Here is a 16,881-nt window from a genome sequence, read left to right as displayed (position 1 = left end):
CATCCTATCGAGCTGATAAGAGAGTCAATCCAACTCCTCAGTCAGAGATAAGATAAGGGTTATGGTTCGATGTTGGTGCAGCCATGTCGCAAGCGCCAAGTGAAGTGAGTGACGATGATGATAATGATGATGATGATGATGAAGGAGAGGAATTGAAATGACTTGTTCCCATCTCAGCATCTTCCGTGCAGCCTCCTTGCTCTGCATTCCAGTGTCTTTCATCTTGCCAGTGTTGATGACCATCAGACCCCGCATGAAGCAGAGGGAAAGCCGTGAGAAACCAAGAGAATCCCGCCCCGCATTTTGCCACGAGCAACCGAAGACCGCATCAAACAACTCTTCTTCCTGCTTCTCTTTTCTTGCTTCCTGCTTCCTGCTTACTTCAAGTTGTCCCTCTCGAAACACCCTGAAAACGACAGAATCATGAGCGTCAGAAGTCGAACCGGTTGCTTGAATTGCAAGAGTACGGGTCCCTGCTACCCCATTGAACTCGTCCCCATTGTTTTCTCCACTGACCTGTCCCCGAATCTACAGAACGGAAACGCCGTTGCGGAGGTCGGTTCTCGATCCCGTCCCTCATTCACCCTGACGCTTGCTCACACGACTACAGAAGAGAGACCTGCGTGTAGAAACTGTGAGGTCCGAGGATTCGACTGTTCTTATCTGTTCGAAACGACGCAACCGGCGCCATTGCGCTTCAAGATCTCTCTCAGTATGCGCACCGCCCATCCCCGTGAACTACCGAGCAGCAGTAACCATTCTCCCACAGGCAAAGGACACCGATCTTCTCCAAAACGACGAAACCGTTGGCAATTCCTCAGCGTATCCTACCATGATGCAGATGTATTATTATGCGAACAGTATCACCATCTTCCGACACCGTCCTCGAAACAAAGTATAGATCGCGACAATCAACCAGACGATTGCCCCACCAGACTCAACACGGAACCTTCGCCCTTCACAGCTCTTCTGATAGACTGCAACGAGCTCGAAACCCAGTTATTCCAATACTGTAAGCAAACTACACCCAAGCGCAGCTAACAACCACGATCAAGGACAGAAAGCTCACAACCACAGATCTGCAGGTCATATGCAAAGTCCGAGTCTTCCAAGACGAGCCGCGCAACAAATTCCGCTCGCTCGTCATCCCCTTCTGCTCGCGCCGCAAGCCCCTCTGGTACGCCGTGCTCTCGATGAGCGCGAACGACCGCCGAGCAGAAGAGGCGGTGACGACGACCACCATCAACTACGCCCAACTCTCCCTCTCCTACAAATCCCTCGCCCTGCAGCTCCTCCGCGAGTCCCTCACACCGATGGAGGACGTGAACGAAGCCCTCATGACGTGTCTGATCCTATGCTCGCTCGAGATCGCCTGCGGCTGTCGCCCGGACTGGGTGCGCCACGCGCAAGGCGCCTTCGCCATCATCAACAGCTACGGCTCAGCCATCGACCCGGAGATCTTCTTCTTCACCCAAAGTTATTTCCAGTCTCGCGCCCTTTTCTTCCGCACCACAGGCTGCAACCCACCGCAGCATCAGACAACAACAACCACCACCACCACCACCCCGCCAGACCATCACCCCTCCACCCTCTCCAAAACCCCAACACCACCACCACCAAAAACGACCACCTCGCAGCACCTGCCCCCCGAAATCTTCCCCTGGGACATCTACCTCCACGACACGGCCCACAAAACCACCTACCAACCGCACATCGGCTGCTCGCTCGGCCTCCTGGACATCATCGCGCGGGCCACCGACCTAGTCACGCACAAACAACACCTGCGCTCCAGCGGCACCAGCTCGCTCGCCTCCGAGGGCGCAATGATGCACCAAGCGATGCAACTGCGCAGCGAGCTCGACGCCCTGGCCGAGGTATATCCCGCCCCTCCCGCCCCCACGGAAGACGGCGAGTACCTGGCCACCTGCGGCCAGTGCTTCCGGCTGGCGGCCGACCTCTACCTCCAACTGGCCTGCGACATCCCGCTGACGCAGCCAACGCTGCAGAAACTGCTGGGCCGGCTGCTCGACCGTATCGGCCGGGTCATCCGCGAGGACCAGGAGCGGCAGCTGTTCCCCATGTGGCCGCTGTTCCTGGCGGGGTGCCTGTCGGCGGCGGACGAGGCGCGCGTGCGCGTGCTGACCTACTTCTCGTATCTGACGCAGTCGTGGCCCGTGAGCAACGTGGGCGTGGCGCGCGAGGCGATGGAGACGGTCTGGAAGTACCGGGATCTCAATCCGCATGATTCTCCGGCAAGTGGGCTAGATTGGCAGGGGATTCTGGGGCGGATGAATTGGACACTTGCCTTGTCGTAGTTTTCTTTCTTCTTCTTCTTTTTTTTTCGGCCGTGGTGAAAGTGTATTTATGTATGTATGTATGATGATGAGGATGATGCAAATGTGATCAATGTCATGTCATTTCCTGTCCTGGAACAACGACCGTTTCTCGTTTCCAATCAATCAACAAGTAAGAGAAAACCAAACACCAAAGAATACTACCTATGTATTTACAACCTCGCCCCGGGAACCGGCTTGATCTCCGCAAACTCCCTCGTCGCCCCCAACCGCCAACTCACGTCCCCGCCCGCCCACTTCTTCCCCTTCTCCTTCTCGTCCTGGCCCACAGCTCCCTTCCACCGCCACCGCTTCTCGCCTTGCTGCCCCTCCTTCACCAACTGTGCCACCCACTCGCCCACAATCGGCAACATCTTGAACAAATGCCCGGAGTCCCCAGAGCAAAGCGCCACACTCCCCGCGGACCCGGGCACGAAATCCACGATAAAGTCCGAGTCCGCCGTATCCGCGAACCAGCACAGCTTCTTCTGCACGAACGGCCGCTCCGCCAACGCCGGCAGCGCGTGCTGCAGCAGCTTGCGCATGCGGGCCTCATCCTCGGGCGGAAGCACATTATCGCTCTCGCGGAGGGTCTTTGGCGGCAGCGACACGCCCGTGGCCGGGTCGGTATTGATGTAGCCGCCGCCCATGGGGCAGATCTTCAGCAGGTTGGTGGCCGGGTCGGGCTCGAACAGGAAGCCCAGGTCGCGGGCGTAGGTGACGGGGATGCCGCGGAGGGCGCTGGTCTCGTCGTCCGTGAGGCGCACGTGCCCGATGGACCAGGATTTCGCGACGACCTGCGGCCCGATCTCCGGCAGCAGGGTGCCGGCCGCGGCGCCGACGGCCACGATCACCAGCCGGCAGCTGTGGACTTGGCCGGACTGCGTGCGCACGCCCGTGACCTTGCCGGGGGAGGTGGCCACCCCGCCGCGCAGGAGGGTGGTGATCGTGCCGCGTTCGGCGCCGAGGAAGAATTTCACGCCGATGGATGCCGCGGCCTCGTAGACGGCGCGCAGCGCGTTGGCCGAGTGCGCGTAGCCCGCGAGCGGGTTGAAGTAGCCCTTCCACCCTGGTAGCGGCCCGTTCAGTTGCCACGCGACGTCGCGTGGGATCTGGGTGGGGTTGGTGATCGTGAGGAGTTTGTGGGCGAAGAGCGGGTGGTTCTTGATCGTGGCGAGGAAGCGTTCGAGGGTTTGGGTTGCTTGCTGCGGGCCGGTGCCGGAGACGCAGTGCAGGAAGCCTGTTTGGTGGTAGTGTGGTGCGTATAGCGGGGTTTTCCAGCCGGCGATGGCTTTCTGTTTGTGTGGTTGCGGTTAGAATGGATGCGATGCGCGGTTGAGGGTGATGGGGCACAGGAGAAGCATACAAGGGTCAGTTCCGTGTACCACGGGTCTTCATATTCGGCGCGCACGATCTTGTTGATGTCGTATCCGGCGGAGAAGCGCCCAGGAACCTGGTCGTCGCGCTCGAAGACGGAGATGTCCGTGTATCCCTCCGTGGCCAGTTGGAGGGCCGTGGAGAGACCGAACACGCCGGCGCCGATGATGACGATGGGATCGGATTTGGAGACTGGCATGATGTTTGACAGTAAACTGAGGATGAGGTTGGGTTTCGAGATGCGGATGCTTGCGTGGGACGTGCGGGATATATATTTGTCTCGTCAATGATGGCCCTCGCCCTCTTGGAGTCATCACACCACTCTGGCCGTGCTATGAGCTGTATCTGCACTCGTTCGCATACTGGATGCGCGCACAGCTCGCTGTTGCAGTTAGTTTATCCCCCAGTCCACCGGCAGGTGGAGCTTATCGGTGCTCACTGATTGTGATCGCGGATCCAAGCATGCGGGTTAGTTTATGCGATACGAGCGGGATACGCAGCCGACGGTGGAGGCCGTTTTGATACGGTATCACACAAAGGCGGGGGTTAGCGTGGTTGAGGATCGGCGGTTAGCGCATGCGATCCATCCTTGCAGGAGAAATGCACTTGCACCGCAAGGACCCTTCGGGGTTATCAACAGAAATGATTAGATAGATTGTCCAGAAATCTATGCATTGCAATCTCTCGACGGGTTGAACATGGAAAGATAAGGGAACAAAGAGCACGCGTCAAAGTAGCAGACTGCTGGTCTCCTGGGTTGCCAGTCTTATTTGAGGTGGTGCAGAGTAAACAAAATAAAGTCAGCCGCGGAGGGAGGGGAAGACTGGTCTGCTTAGTCACTCCTGCTGCCTTGCCATTGCTTTGTAGCTGTAGAGGCATTAGAGCTGGGACACAGGGAACATTTGCCATCGCATTAGATATGACAGCTAGCTCTGCCAAGTGAGTGAATAATAATTTGGTGATTCTAAATCACGAAACTTGACTAGAAGCAAACCACCACATGACCAGAAGCCCAAAGGCAGACTACGCTGGCAGTTGGAGGTGTAGCACGGGCCCAGCCTTATTTTGTTAAAACAGGATGCAGGGAGCATATATTGAGAACAAACTCTATTCAAACTTCATGAACATGATATCGATTTTGTACAAGTATATAACCGCAAAACCACCAAGCTTATTCCTCTTACTCGTTGCTAGGATACTTGAATCCGGTCAAAGGGAAGAACTCCTCCTTGATAGTCCGTGGGCTGGTGAACCGCAGAAGAACGTTGGAGCTACCTGCCTTATCGTTGGTGCCACTGGCACGGCTACCACCGAACGATTGCTGGCCAATCAACGCAGCCGTAGTCTTGCAGTCTATGAGAAGGTCAGTAAGAAACTCAAGGTATAAACAAGGCAGGAGACTCACTGATGTAGAAGTTGCCAGCGGAGTACCGCAGGGTATCCTCGGCTTCACGAATGGCCTTGCGATCAGCAGCAAACACGGCGCCGGTCAGAGCAAAGCCACCGCCGCTTTGGTCAACCTTCTTCAGGATAGACGACCATTCGGCATCGGGGTAGACGTAGACTGTCAACACTGGCCCGAAGATCTCGGTGTCAAACAGAGGGTGGTCAATGTCCTTGGCCCGGTACACAGTGGGGTGAACATAGTATCCAGTGGAGTCATCATAGGTACCGCCGGCAAGCAGCTCTAGCGAGGAGTCCTTGTTGCTAGCATCGATGACCGACTTGATCTTCTCGAAAGATGCCCGGTGAATGACAGGTCCCATGAAGGCTCCCAAGTCCTCCGGTGAGCCGATGGTGATTTCATCGATCTCGGACTTCAATTTGGCCAGGAACTCTGCAGCCCGTGATTCAGGGAGGTACAGTCTCGACGTGGCGGAGCACTTCTGGCCTTGATACTCGAATGAACCGCGAAGAGTGTGGTATACGGCGCTAGTGATGTCGGCAGTGGGGTGGACCAGGTGAAAGTTCTTGCCACTGGTCTCACCCACGAGCCGAGGGTAGTCCCTGTAGACCTTCTTGCCTATGTTGGCACCGACTTGGCTGTACAAGGACCGGAAAACATCCGACGAGCCAGTGAAGTTGAGACCCGAAAACTCGCGATGGTTCAGGATCGTTTGGGTGATTTGTTCCGCATCTCCAGTGACAAACTGAATAACGTTGGGAGGCAGCCCAGCCTCTAGGAGAATCTTATATACGATCTCGCTAGCATAGACATTTGATGGGGAAGGCTTCCAAATCACCACATTGCCCATCAAAGCTGGGCCGCTGATCAGGTTGCCGCCAATCGCAGTGAAGTTGAACGGGGACACTGCGTAGACAAATCCTTCCAGAGGCCTGTAGTCAACGCGCCTGGAAAATAGTCAGCAGCAGATCATTGATCAGGGAATCTCGTCGAACGTACGTCCACATCCCATCCGTGCCGCGGTCAGGCTGCTTCTCCAGCAACTCCGCAGCATAGTTGCAGTTCAGGCGGAAGAAATCAGCGAGCTCGGCAGCAGCGTCGATCTCGCCCTGCCACACATTCTTTCCCTGGCCAAGCATCGTAGCGGCGATGAGCTCATATCGGTACTTTCCAGCCACAAGCTCTGCGGCCTTGAGGAAGATTGCGGCACGATCCACGAAGGGGGTGTTCTGCCATGACTCCTTGGCCTTGAGAGCCAAGTCGATAGCTTCGTTGACTTGTGCGGGACTGGCCAACGGGTAGTTGGTGAATGTGGTAGCGTGTTCTGCGGGAAGCGGCTGGTCGGTTGCCTTTGAGACGGCTTGCGCCTTGCCATCGATGTATATTTGGCTCTTGAGCGGTAATTGAGATTTGAGTTCCTTCAATTTCTCCTCAATTTTGGCTCGCTCGGATGAGCCCTTCACATAATCAAGCTGGGCAGGTTCAGCTTCTCGTTTTCGATGTTCGCCATGACGAGTCAACTTACATTCGGCTCATTTCGAGCGGCTGGAAGTCGGAAAGGAACGGTGGCAGCACCGCGGACCTGTGTGCGGGAGGTGCGTGCAGCACGGCGCACTAGAGAGCGCATGCTCGGCGAGGGCTGAGAGACAGAGAGTTTGAATGCCATTGTGATGAATTTAGGTGAAGGGAGAGGAGAGAAGGTGGCGGTGGTAGTGAGGAGGTAATCGTGAACACCAATGAAGATGCAACGACCATTGGCGATGCAATGGGATTCTTATGCCTCATGATTCTCATCTACCGAGCCGGAGCTGATGCCAATGGATGTAGATCCGAGAAGAGAAAGTGGATCAGTTCGGGGACGCAATCCGTCGGTGCAGGAGGAGGTGAGAAGGTGAGGAGAATGCGGGGAGTCCAGCCGAGGTGGAAAGAAGTTAACTTACCTTACAGCGGGTAGACTAACAAACGGCCTCAGATCCCGCTAATACCTTATCAAGTAATGCATGCATCTACAGCTATCAGGCATGATACGATGACACTCTCGATCAATTGGTCTTATCTGATGATTGACACAACACAAAAATCAAAAATTCATCATCCGTGTCCGAATTACACCTGTATTATACCATTGACTAAGTCTCCCTCATTCGAGCTTGTCATGACCAAGTCACACATGAATTCAACTTGTAGTCCAGGTAGTGCAGCCAGAGGGCACCATGCGTAGCTTAACCTTCTAATTCTGTAGGCAACTTTCTACGGAGTCAATCTTGACACTCTGCTAGGTCTATCACTCTTCCTTGTACACTACAACCGCTCACAGTAGCCCCTCTGTTTAGATCAGAAACCCAAGAATCTTAACGTGTGTGCGCCTTCCTTGTTTCTCATACTTCTCAGAAATCAGAGCTTCACAATGTCACCAGATCGTTCAACTTTACAGCAAACCTTCCATACCACCAGATGGAACAGCGAGTTACAAAAACACCTTGCTGGGGATATTGCTGCCGGTGTAATATCCGCTACATTCATCTCCCCAATTGTTACGATCATTGACCGGTCAGTCACTCATGATTGCGAAAATCTTCTGGCTGCTAACACCACCCGTTAGGACGATTGTTGAAAGACTCGCATTGAACCGACCACTATTGCGAACACTGGGCATCAACGCAGTCTGCTCCATCTTTCAACCTCGAAAATTCTACGTCTCAAAGCCGTTCTTCATTGTCTGGTCACTATACGCAGCTACCTATTGCACCGCAAATATCACGGATACCTGCATCCACCATCTTCCCTCCCTCACCGACAAGAAATCGACGGCGAATCTCGCCGCGACGCTAAGCTTCTTGCCCACATATGTCGTGAATGTATATCTGGGGATCATGAAGGATGTCAACTTTGCTCAGTATTATGGTCGTTCGAGTACCGCCGTTGCAGTCGGTGCTCGCGTCCCACGAGCAGCATATATGTCCCTGTTGTTCCGGGACAGTGTCACCATCTTCAGCTCATTCAACCTGGCGCCATGGATGGCCTCATCCGTCCCGGATTGGGTTGCGACCGGGCCGCACACCAAGGCCATGATCACTCAGCTAGTTCTGCCTGCTGCCGTTCAGTTTGCCAACACTCCACTACACCTCTTCGGGTTGGACCTGATCGCCCGACCCCAGAGCCAAGGATTGGTGGAGAGGTGGAGTCGGGTCCGACGGGATTGGGCTTCTTCATCAACCGTCAGGGCTGCCAGGGTCCTGCCGGCCTTTGGAGTAGGCTGCATAATGAATACCGAGCTACGAGACCTGGTGCACCACAGTTAGCCATAATAGATACCGCGTTCAGCCAAATACAGGGAAACTACGCTTGATAGACATGTCCGAAATCGCTAAATAAAGGCCATGTAGTGGCAAAAAGCCCAAGGATGTACGAATCCTGACCACTCGATAAATATCTGTCCTGAGCAGCTTCATTGAACGGCGGCTACGCTAGCCGTCGCTGGGTCCCTACAGCAAGGGAACTGGAACCTCCTCATCCTCCGAATTGAGGAAAGTGCGGGGAAATCATAACCAGGAGAAGGCTGGGCTTATCTCTTTCGTGAAGGCGCATGCACTAACCTCATGTCCAAGGTTTGACTATCCGTGGTTGCAGCCGTCCATCCGCAGCCATTGACATACAACCAACCATGATTGACAGACCTTAACTAGCTTCGAGGTCAGTATCGGCTCAGTGGCTGAGTATGCTTGACCTCGAGTCGAACAGAAACAACGGATTTCCACGATACCTTATCACTCCAATGTGGAGAAGCCCGGAACCCAGCGGATCCGCTGGAGCTGATGGTGGACATTGCAGGAGTCAGCTTTCAGCATATGCCAAGGGTGCTAATCAAACCGTCCCTCGTCTTATTGGCCGTGATACTCGCATTGGGACACTTCCCCAGATACGCTATGCTTATCCCCACGTTTCCAATCTGTTTACCGTATCAGAATCCTTTGATATGCGGACTAGAGTTATAGCTTGGTCATACCTGTCTACAGCCTCCACCAAGTCCAGAACTGTATGAACATACAGTATCAGTGGTGGACACAGGGCACCAATTGAAGAGGGCTACCAGTATCCATACGTCATGGTAACAAGGGATACCGGTCGAAGATAACGCTCATGACCCCAGCGATCTCAGATTTCCAGGCTGCACCATGACTTCTTCAGACATAGGTCATGCATACCTCCCTCTTTATCTGCCGGAGAATGCACTTATACCTTTTTGGGACCACTATATCCTAATAAGCCGGTTCTCCCTCACCCTGAAATGAGAGGTGGTGTTATCCTCTCTTTGTGACCTACATAAATCTTCGCAGTTAGCACTCGAAGTCGTTGCGCTCTTTCTTCCTACTAAGCTGCATTATACTTCTTCCAAACTTGATTGAAAATGGCTGTGAGTAGTGAGTTTGGGACTCTCGCGGAGACTACCGTACCCAATGCATATGACATGCCCCCCGACGAGGAAAAGAAGCAACCTCTCGATGATGCTCCAGAGGAGGACCCTTTCGGTAATGAAGAGTGTGCAGAAGTCAAATATCGCACACTGGGTTGGTGGTAAGTCTTTGCCTGTTCTCGATTCTTCATTGTAACAGACTGGGCTGACCAGGGTAACCTTCATACAGGCGCTGTGGAATACGTGAGACTTGCCTGCAGTCATTGCTTTATCCAAGATAATCTAACACCGAGATGCGCAGTCATGGTGGCAGAGAACGTATCGATAGGGATTCTATCTCTTCCCTCTGCTGTTGCAACCTTAGGGCTAGTCCCGTGAGTCGGCCGTCACCACGCCAAAGACTGATCACTGATCCTTAGTAGCTCGATTATTCTGATGATCGGTGTATCGTTCATTGCATGGTACACGGCGTACCTCATCTATCAGTTCAAGATGCGATACCTCCACATTCATAGCATGGCAGATGCCGGCGAGGTCATCCTAGGCCGATTCGGGCGCGAGCTGCTGGGAGGCGGCCAGCTACTCTTCTTGGTGTTTGTGATGGCCAGCCATATCCTGACTTTCACTGTTGCTATGAATACGATCACCGACCATGGTACCTGCACCATTGTCTTCGGTATCGTTGCGCTGGTTATCAGCTGCATTGGAAGTCTACCGCGGACTATGGGAAACGTGTATTGGATTTCCTTCGCATGTAAGTCATATCCCAGTCCCACTCCTACCTTGAACGGGAAGAGAACTGAGAGCATGATGAAGCTTTCCTCAGCATCGCCATCGCGGTCATCGTGACCATGATTGCCGTTGGAGTGCAAAACACAGGCCACATCCATCTCGACGCTGTTACACACCACAGCTTCAAGACCGAGTTTCTGGCTGTCAGCAACATTCTGTTTGCCTACGGTGAGTTTCCCTTCTTCAAGCTGCACAGTACGCCCCTGACAACATACAGTGGGCCATGCGTCCTTCTTCGGGTTCGTTTCGGAGATGGAGCAACCCCGGGAATTCCCCAAATCCATCGCCGTCCTCCAGATCATCGACACCTCGCTCTACATCGTCAGTGCCGTCGTGATCTACCGCTACGTGGGCGTCGACGTCGCCTCCCCAGCCCTGGGCTCGGCAGGACTCGTCATGAAGAAAGTAGCCTACGGCCTGGCCCTCCCAACCGTCAGTCCTCCTCACTATCGCACGAATCTCCACCCCGACAACAAAGCTTCAAACCGCTAACATCGAGCCCCTTCTTCTTGCAGATCCTAATCGCCGGCATCGTCAACGGCCACGTCGCCGCGAAATACGTGTATGTCCGCCTCTTCCGGGGCACGAACCACATGCACGAGACGACGCTGCTGTCCAAGGGATCCTGGGTGGCCATCGCCCTCATCCTCTGGGTGGTCTCATGGGTCATTGCCGAGTCTATCCCGATCTTCAACGACCTGTTGAGTTTCATCGTATGCATCACCCACCTCTCTGATACTTTTCCACCCCTCAACTAATCATCATCTGTCCTACCCTACTCTAGACCGCCCTCCTCGGCTGCTGGTTCGCCTGTAAGTCCATATCCCATACCCCCAGCCCTCGACCACCCATCCAAACCCACGCAGCATATCCCTAACATGACCCGCAACAAACCCACAGTCGGATTCCCAGCGATCTTCTACTTCGTCCTCAACAAAGGCCACTGGTTCTCCTCGCCCTGGAAAACCTTCCTCAGCGTGATCAACCTCTGCATCTTGGGGATCGCTTTCGCGACGGTACGTTGCCTGCTTTGCCTGCCCCCCCCCCCCGCCGCCCTTCTCTTGCTGTTCAAACCGCACGTCAACTGTCCCTAACACGGCGTAAATCCATCACAGTGCGGCCTAGGCCTCTACGTCTCCGGCGACGCGATCAGCAGAGACAGCAATAACTCTGTATGGACTTGTGCCAGTAACGGGGTTTGAAGCTTGGGGAATTTTGGGGGGAATTGTCACGTTCGTCTATCACTTGTTGGATTGTTCTTGTTTTGGTTTTGTTTGCTGGATCAAACTGGGATATTTGGTTTTTACCTGTTGCATGGTGTATGTAGTTAGGGGTTTGCGTATATTTGCTTGTCTGAATCCGATGTTTTTATCATTTCGGTCTAACATGTCTCTTGGGTGCGCTTTTGGTGCGCAAGTTATTGGGCTCGTTTTTTTGTGTAAGGTTGAGGTGCTATATCAGTGGTTTGTTGTTTACTTCAAGTGCGACTTGAATTGAATTGGATTGCATTTTGTGCTAGTCGAACTATAGTTCAAGTTTGTTGTATGCCACGGTAAGAGCTTATGGAGATGAACGTAGACGGGTGAGCCAGATCAAGTGGCCTGGATTGAGTCACATTCACAACAAAGAGTTTGCATATACATCGTTGATTCATCAAACATTGGCGCCCGTCTGCCATTTTCCTCGGTTTTGGTTTCATTTCATTATACGCGATATGGTGTTTATATAATTATATATATCCAAAAACAAACATTTTCAAATGATCTCAAGTCATGACACATGCGTGGGTAAGGAAGGAAGGGAGATTGGGTGAGGTGGGGGCGGAGATCAAAAGCGTAGCCTCGTGGGTCGCATCATATCATTATCAAGCGGAGAATGGAGACATGTTTGTCGAGGTGGAAGTTTCGCAGGCGTCGCGGCTGAGCCTAAGAGGCATCTTGCTCATTTCGGCTGGGTACGACTGGAAATTGTGGTCAACGTGAGGAGAGAATTCCCGGCGCTGGGTCCGCAAGTTTGGAGCTTGAGGTCGACAGAATAGAGAAACGGTCGTACAGATGGAAACATAATAAAAAGAACAAAAGGTCGAGCACCATGCATCGTCGAATATCAGCTTCAGACATAGGCTTCAACCAATTTGATCCTTGCGCCTGGTCTAAATTATTTGCTGAAACGAAAACGCAACAAAGTCTCTCCATGCGCTGCGCCGTTATTCATGATTCTGGCCAAGTTAGAACCTCGAAAGATGATCGATAATTGCGAAACTCCCAAGGCATGCCATGGGGGTTTAAGGCAGAGGCAAGGGCTGCGATTGTAATTGCGATGCGTTGGGCTGCCAAGATCATACTCATCTAGTAGGATGAGAACAGGGTGCATGGAGCAAGACTGGACCCCGTCTGGAGCACCAAATGGTCCGGACTTGGCACCCGGGGCATTATTGTGATTGCCATGTCTATGGCATATGGGGCACAGAAGCCGAAGGAGTGAGGCTGCAGACCTGGGTGGCCTAGGTGTGTGCTGAAACACAAAAAGCACCAATTCAGGGATGGCGGTGCAGGTCAAAGCTGATCTGGTTCACACGAATAGAGCTGGTTCAGACTGTGGTATCCTTCAAAAATCAGCGAATAGCGGTTCATATTTGTTCCTCATGTCGTCAGAATAAGGCGTCTGGTTCCGCTCGTCCGGATCAGGATATTCCTCGAAATTGCCCGTGTCAGCAGGATGGTCGACTCGTGGGATTATAGGTCCCTTAATACGACGGTACCATAAGTCGTCCCAATTGATGTTCTCAAAGAAAGGATGCGCTTTCACTCGAGCAGAGCCCCCGGAGATGTATCCTAACCGCTCCGTCGGATTAGTCTTGCAAAGAAGGGAGATAATATTCTGCGCAGCGGGCGACATATTTGGAGGGTATCGAATGCGGCCCTCGACAATCTGCTCGTAGATGCGCATTGGATTTTGATCCCAGAAGGGAGGCTGTCCTACTAGGAACTCATATATGAGAATCCCCAGAGCCCACCAATCTACCGCAAGACCATGCCCGCTATTGTGAATAACTTCGGGTGCAAGATATTCTGGCGTGCCACACAGCGTGTAGGTCTCGCGGTCTGCGATTTGCTTTGCAAAGCCGAAGTCAACCAGTTTGATGTGTCCATCCGCGTCTAGAAGGATGTTCTCAGGCTTCAGATCGCGATAGACGACACCCTCGACGTCATGAAGAAACTCGATCGTCAATGCAATCTCAGCGGCGTAGAACTTGGACGTGTTTTCGTTGAAACGACGTGCGCGCCTGAGGTAACTGAAAATTTCACCTCCGGGGCAATAGTCCAACTATGATGTTGTCAGAGATCACCATAGCATGAGAAACACATTCCGCAAGATCTCAAAGGTCCAAATTGAGACTCGAGGGTGTAGGTATCATGGGTAAGCAGCCATACCAGCATGTAGAGGTGTTGGTCATCGGAGAAAGATGCTATTAATGTGGTTACGAATGGATGTCCGGAAACGTCCGCCAGAGTCTTCCGTTCGTTGCGCACATGCTCAACTTGTTTCAGCTTTATGACTGTAGAGGGCAAGAGACATGAATATCAGCTTCCAAAACTGATACGAATCGAGACATCAGAAGGGAATATTACCGTCCGCTTTCCTGAGCATTTTGAGCGCGTAGACTTTATCCTTTCGGTGCTGCTCTTCCTTCAACTGCACGAGCCATACACGAGCGAAGGTACCTAAAGACAAGGACACCGCCACCGTCAGACACCGGTTAGGCCGCGCAAGCGATGAAGCTTAGCTTACCGGTACCGAGTGTCTTCAGCAGCGTGAAGTCATTGACATTCAGCCGACGAGTCGAGATGCCTAATTGTTTCTCCTCCGGGCGGCCTGAGATAACAAAGGGACTCAAGCGTCTCTGATGGGGCGGTCGCACCGAGGACACCACGTCCTTTTCCCTTTGATGAATGTCGTCGGATGCCATTTCGGGTCGGAGGAAAGGGGGAGATGCGCTTTGGAATTCGTTAGGATGTGAGGGGTCGACTAATCCTGCAGCCATGAGCAGGGCAAGAGTTTCATATCGCGGATGGCCGCGGGGAGTAAGTGAGATAGATAGATAGTGAGATAAGAGGGGCAGCAATTGAAATTGGAAGAGCTATTTCAGCTGCAGTCCTCCTTCTATAAGCGACCGACAAAGGCAAATTGGAGTGGGAGGGGAGAAGATGATGGAATTTGCCCCGTGGGATTATCGATTGGAGCAGCGGGCGCAGCGCGGGAAGACGTAAGTAGAAGAAGAAAGAGTAAGTTTTGGCGGGGAGCTTTTCTGCTTTCTTTCTTCTTTGGGTGAGGGAAGCCATGCGGCAGCACTAAATAATCTAACTACTACGGCAACAGAGAGAGGCCTCTGACGTTACCGCCAGGCGGGGCAATTCGACATCACCACCTCACCACCTCACCACCACTATCATCCTCATACTACTAGGTACTCATGATGCTAATTTATTGTGGATAAACCCGTTAAATCAGTCGACTAGAAATAATCTTGAGGATTGCATGCTTGCTGTTTAGACATCTAAACCAAGTACTAGTACATCAAAGCCGCACACTCCCCTGACCACCACCCCTGACCACCACCATCTGAGGCCACCACTGACTATGAATATCATGGGTGCATGTGAAGTCTAACACATTCGGATTCAGGCTTCGGTCTGGTAAACCCGCCCAGAGGGCGTCCTACTCGAGTTCACGAGGCGTAGTTAGGGTTTGAGGGAGTTGACCCGAGCGAAAACGGTCAACAAGTGCGGAAACAGAGAAATGGGATCACGACCAGCCGAACTCCTCTAACCGGAGCTCTTCGAGTTGAGGATAAGACCAACAATCAACCTATCACCGTCAGCGTACTGTCTACTTCTCCCATCGGTCCTTGCACCAAACCTACCCATAAAGACCAAGAACCTCGCCGAAAATGAGGATCAGAATCATGCCGACATAAACCCTCGATTGTTGCATGTACGCACGCACGCCCTTTCAGAGTTATCAGTAGCTGCACGAGGTAAGACACAAGTCTTCGGCTGCCGCTTACCGCATCTCCCACAATTCCAATAGTGTATCCGGCAGCCACGCCTGCGAGGCCAACCGATAATCCAGAAGCCAAGTGCATGAATCCACTATATAGCCGTCAGTTTGTCGTTCTGAGAGTATTTGCTTGCAGGCCGAGCATACGTGTAGAGACTCATGTTCCGGGTCGGGGGAGGGTCCATATCACCGGCGATAAGGACGGCGATGACGAGGCCATAGACGGCGATGATACCGGACATGACGACGGGGATCAAAGACTGCATTGGTCAGCTCGACTGCTCATCCTGGAACCGTAGATGGGGTTCCCCATGCCTTCATAATCAAATCAGGACGGAAGGTTCCCACACCGGCGATACCGATTCCAGATTTGGCTGTTCCATATGCTGCTCCCAATGCTGTAATCAAGTAAGTCAATGCGCCGGCCCCAGTCGATCCATTCCGTTGAAAACCCAAGCTCACATACATCCGAAAATCATCTTTGTCACAGTGGTCATTAGTGGGCGGTCACAGGTCACGGGGATTGTTCACGCGATACTCACAGCCGATGCAATTCCTGCCTGTAAGTGTATGTCATTAGCTATGAATGACCATGGAAGTATCCGGAGCAGCCAGGGCAGGCCACAGCAAGTATGCCGTGTCGTAGGAGTCGATTCAAGATTTACAGCGACTTACAAAGGAGAAGAATGGAGCGAACTTAGGAGAGAACTCGCTGTCCGCCATGGTGAACTGATGCGAGACACCGCAAGGTTGGGGGAATCGACGGAAGGTGACAAGTAACGGGGTGGGTGGCTTGGAGGCGATCGGAGTAAGGTAAGGATTTGCGGGAAGAATACCGTATTCCAGTTGAGTATGAGCGAAAGGGGAATCGTAGAGTGAGCTCGAATAAATACACTGAGAGGTCTTGCCGCGGACCGGAGGTCGAAGGTGTGATTTGTAGGTCAACGGAGAGCCAAGTAAGTAGAGGCAACAGAAGGTCAGTTGTTCCAGCTCCAGGTGCCGGTGACGGAAGATGTCCGCTTGGGCCACCGTACTCTAACCTGAACCAACTGGTCAATCCCATCTGGGTTAAGACTGACATGTGCCTGGTTGACCCAACAAACCACTGGGAAACTCTCTGGTCAACCGTGGACCTTTGGTTAACCTCTGGTTAACAGTGCTCCGTACCACTAAAACTGCTAACTTCTTCATTCACAATCCACTCCCACACCCACATCCACACCCACCACCATCACCACTACTCCTCCTCTCCCCTCTCCCTCCCCCCCCCCTTCCCCTCCTCCCGTGCTGCCATTCTATTGCTGTGCTCTCTTCTACACCCGGATGGGGTCAATTCTTCACTAAAATCAACACACCTACACGCGGACTACCATTAATTCCCCCCAAAACTCACAGGGCATACACTTAATTACTGCCCTCTCCTCATAACTCACTCCTCCCCCGAATTCCGCCCCCGTCACTACTCAACTTACAGTACATACTGCCTCCTCCTCCTCCCC

The 16,881-nt window shown here is 52.9% G+C and overlaps 7 protein-coding genes across 7 annotated transcripts; 3 read left to right on the top strand and 4 right to left on the bottom strand.

Annotated features, from left to right (window-relative positions):
• Nucleotides 1-189: 189 nt before the first annotated feature.
• Nucleotides 190-2,408, top strand: BO95DRAFT_226242 (Zn(II)2Cys6 transcription factor). The gene is made up of 5 exons (XM_025581231.1): nucleotides 190-463; nucleotides 535-555; nucleotides 611-712; nucleotides 770-1,012; nucleotides 1,078-2,408. The coding sequence occupies exons 1-5, from the start codon at nucleotides 424-426 to the stop codon at nucleotides 2,313-2,315; spliced, it is 1,644 nt and encodes a 547-aa protein (XP_025439264.1). The 5' UTR covers nucleotides 190-423; the 3' UTR covers nucleotides 2,316-2,408.
• Nucleotides 2,399-4,358, bottom strand: BO95DRAFT_395500 (NAD(P)/FAD-dependent oxidoreductase). Its single transcript, XM_025583720.1, has 2 exons — nucleotides 3,700-4,358; nucleotides 2,399-3,628 (listed from the first exon to the last, which is right to left on the bottom strand). Exons 1-2 carry the CDS (start codon nucleotides 3,907-3,909, stop codon nucleotides 2,507-2,509), a joined length of 1,332 nt encoding a protein of 443 aa, XP_025439263.1. The 5' UTR covers nucleotides 3,910-4,358; the 3' UTR covers nucleotides 2,399-2,506.
• Nucleotides 4,359-4,815: 457 nt separating this feature from the next.
• BO95DRAFT_475624 (L-glutamate gamma-semialdehyde dehydrogenase) lies at nucleotides 4,816-6,998 on the bottom strand. Its single transcript, XM_025589870.1, has 4 exons — nucleotides 6,641-6,998; nucleotides 6,115-6,587; nucleotides 5,116-6,062; nucleotides 4,816-5,063 (listed from the first exon to the last, which is right to left on the bottom strand). The coding sequence occupies exons 1-4, from the start codon at nucleotides 6,779-6,781 to the stop codon at nucleotides 4,891-4,893; spliced, it is 1,734 nt and encodes a 577-aa protein (XP_025439262.1). The 5' UTR covers nucleotides 6,782-6,998; the 3' UTR covers nucleotides 4,816-4,890.
• Nucleotides 6,999-7,335: 337 nt separating this feature from the next.
• BO95DRAFT_395494 (uncharacterized protein) lies at nucleotides 7,336-8,659 on the top strand. Its single transcript, XM_025583719.1, has 2 exons — nucleotides 7,336-7,665; nucleotides 7,718-8,659. The coding sequence occupies exons 1-2, from the start codon at nucleotides 7,523-7,525 to the stop codon at nucleotides 8,415-8,417; spliced, it is 843 nt and encodes a 280-aa protein (XP_025439261.1). The 5' UTR covers nucleotides 7,336-7,522; the 3' UTR covers nucleotides 8,418-8,659.
• A 650-nt stretch (nucleotides 8,660-9,309) lies between these two features.
• BO95DRAFT_484458 (uncharacterized protein) lies at nucleotides 9,310-11,683 on the top strand. Its single transcript, XM_025590347.1, has 10 exons — nucleotides 9,310-9,690; nucleotides 9,759-9,772; nucleotides 9,831-9,903; nucleotides 9,952-10,283; nucleotides 10,346-10,489; nucleotides 10,539-10,753; nucleotides 10,837-11,034; nucleotides 11,106-11,133; nucleotides 11,222-11,337; nucleotides 11,437-11,683. Exons 1-10 carry the CDS (start codon nucleotides 9,524-9,526, stop codon nucleotides 11,521-11,523), a joined length of 1,374 nt encoding a protein of 457 aa, XP_025439260.1. The 5' UTR covers nucleotides 9,310-9,523; the 3' UTR covers nucleotides 11,524-11,683.
• A 1,245-nt stretch (nucleotides 11,684-12,928) lies between these two features.
• BO95DRAFT_370018 (cAMP-dependent protein kinase) lies at nucleotides 12,929-14,291 on the bottom strand (the record flags this gene model as incomplete). The annotated part of the gene is made up of 4 exons (XM_025582899.1): nucleotides 12,929-13,648; nucleotides 13,756-13,880; nucleotides 13,954-14,046; nucleotides 14,114-14,291. 4 exons carry the CDS (start codon nucleotides 14,289-14,291, stop codon nucleotides 12,929-12,931), a joined length of 1,116 nt encoding a protein of 371 aa, XP_025439259.1.
• Nucleotides 14,292-14,841: 550 nt separating this feature from the next.
• On the bottom strand, nucleotides 14,842-16,016 carry BO95DRAFT_445641 (V-type proton ATPase proteolipid subunit). Its single transcript, XM_025587195.1, has 5 exons — nucleotides 15,698-16,016; nucleotides 15,530-15,642; nucleotides 15,390-15,474; nucleotides 15,246-15,331; nucleotides 14,842-15,190 (listed from the first exon to the last, which is right to left on the bottom strand). The coding sequence occupies exons 1-5, from the start codon at nucleotides 15,701-15,703 to the stop codon at nucleotides 15,148-15,150; spliced, it is 333 nt and encodes a 110-aa protein (XP_025439258.1). The 5' UTR covers nucleotides 15,704-16,016; the 3' UTR covers nucleotides 14,842-15,147.
• Between the last annotated feature and the right edge of the window lie 865 nt (nucleotides 16,017-16,881).

The sequence above is a fragment of the Aspergillus brunneoviolaceus genome (genome assembly GCF_003184695.1).
Source record: "Aspergillus brunneoviolaceus CBS 621.78 unplaced genomic scaffold BO95scaffold_61, whole genome shotgun sequence".
Lineage (NCBI taxonomy): Eukaryota > Fungi > Ascomycota > Eurotiomycetes > Eurotiales > Aspergillaceae > Aspergillus > Aspergillus brunneoviolaceus.
This window is presented reverse-complemented; position numbering and strand designations above follow the sequence as displayed.

Bases quoted from the DNA above. Each gene is read 5' to 3' on its own strand.
- BO95DRAFT_226242 (XM_025581231.1), top strand. From the start codon at position 424: ATGAGCGTCAGAAGTCGAACCGGTTGCTTGAATTGCAAGA. The intron at 464-534 runs GTACGGGTCCCT...CCGAATCTACAG, and splicing joins CGGTTGCTTGAATTGCAAGA to AACGGAAACGCCGTTGCGGA. The intron at 1,013-1,077 runs GTAAGCAAACTA...TCACAACCACAG, and splicing joins AACCCAGTTATTCCAATACT to ATCTGCAGGTCATATGCAAA.
- BO95DRAFT_395500 (XM_025583720.1), bottom strand. From the start codon at position 3,909: ATGCCAGTCTCCAAATCCGATCCCATCGTCATCATCGGCGCCGGCGTG. The intron at 3,629-3,699 runs GTATGCTTCTCC...CCACACAAACAG, and splicing joins GGTACACGGAACTGACCCTT to AAAGCCATCGCCGGCTGGAA.
- BO95DRAFT_475624 (XM_025589870.1), bottom strand. From the start codon at position 6,781: ATGGCATTCAAACTCTCTGTCTCTCAGCCCTCGCCGAGCATGCGCTCT. The intron at 6,588-6,640 runs GTAAGTTGACTC...GAACCTGCCCAG, and splicing joins CCGCTCGAAATGAGCCGAAT to CTTGATTATGTGAAGGGCTC. The intron at 6,063-6,114 runs GTACGTTCGACG...ACTATTTTCCAG, and splicing joins GGCACGGATGGGATGTGGAC to GCGCGTTGACTACAGGCCTC.
- BO95DRAFT_395494 (XM_025583719.1), top strand. From the start codon at position 7,523: ATGTCACCAGATCGTTCAACTTTACAGCAAACCTTCCATACCACCAGA. The intron at 7,666-7,717 runs GTCAGTCACTCA...ACCACCCGTTAG, and splicing joins ATTGTTACGATCATTGACCG to GACGATTGTTGAAAGACTCG.
- BO95DRAFT_484458 (XM_025590347.1), top strand. From the start codon at position 9,524: ATGGCTGTGAGTAGTGAGTTTGGGACTCTCGCGGAGACTACCGTACCC. The intron at 10,490-10,538 runs GTGAGTTTCCCT...GACAACATACAG, and splicing joins CAACATTCTGTTTGCCTACG to TGGGCCATGCGTCCTTCTTC. The intron at 11,338-11,436 runs GTACGTTGCCTG...AATCCATCACAG, and splicing joins TGGGGATCGCTTTCGCGACG to TGCGGCCTAGGCCTCTACGT.
- BO95DRAFT_445641 (XM_025587195.1), bottom strand. The intron at 15,332-15,389 runs GTAAGCGGCAGC...TAACTCTGAAAG, and splicing joins TTGGAATTGTGGGAGATGCG to GGCGTGCGTGCGTACATGCA. The intron at 15,191-15,245 runs GTAGGTTTGGTG...TGACGGTGATAG, and splicing joins GAGGTTCTTGGTCTTTATGG to GTTGATTGTTGGTCTTATCC.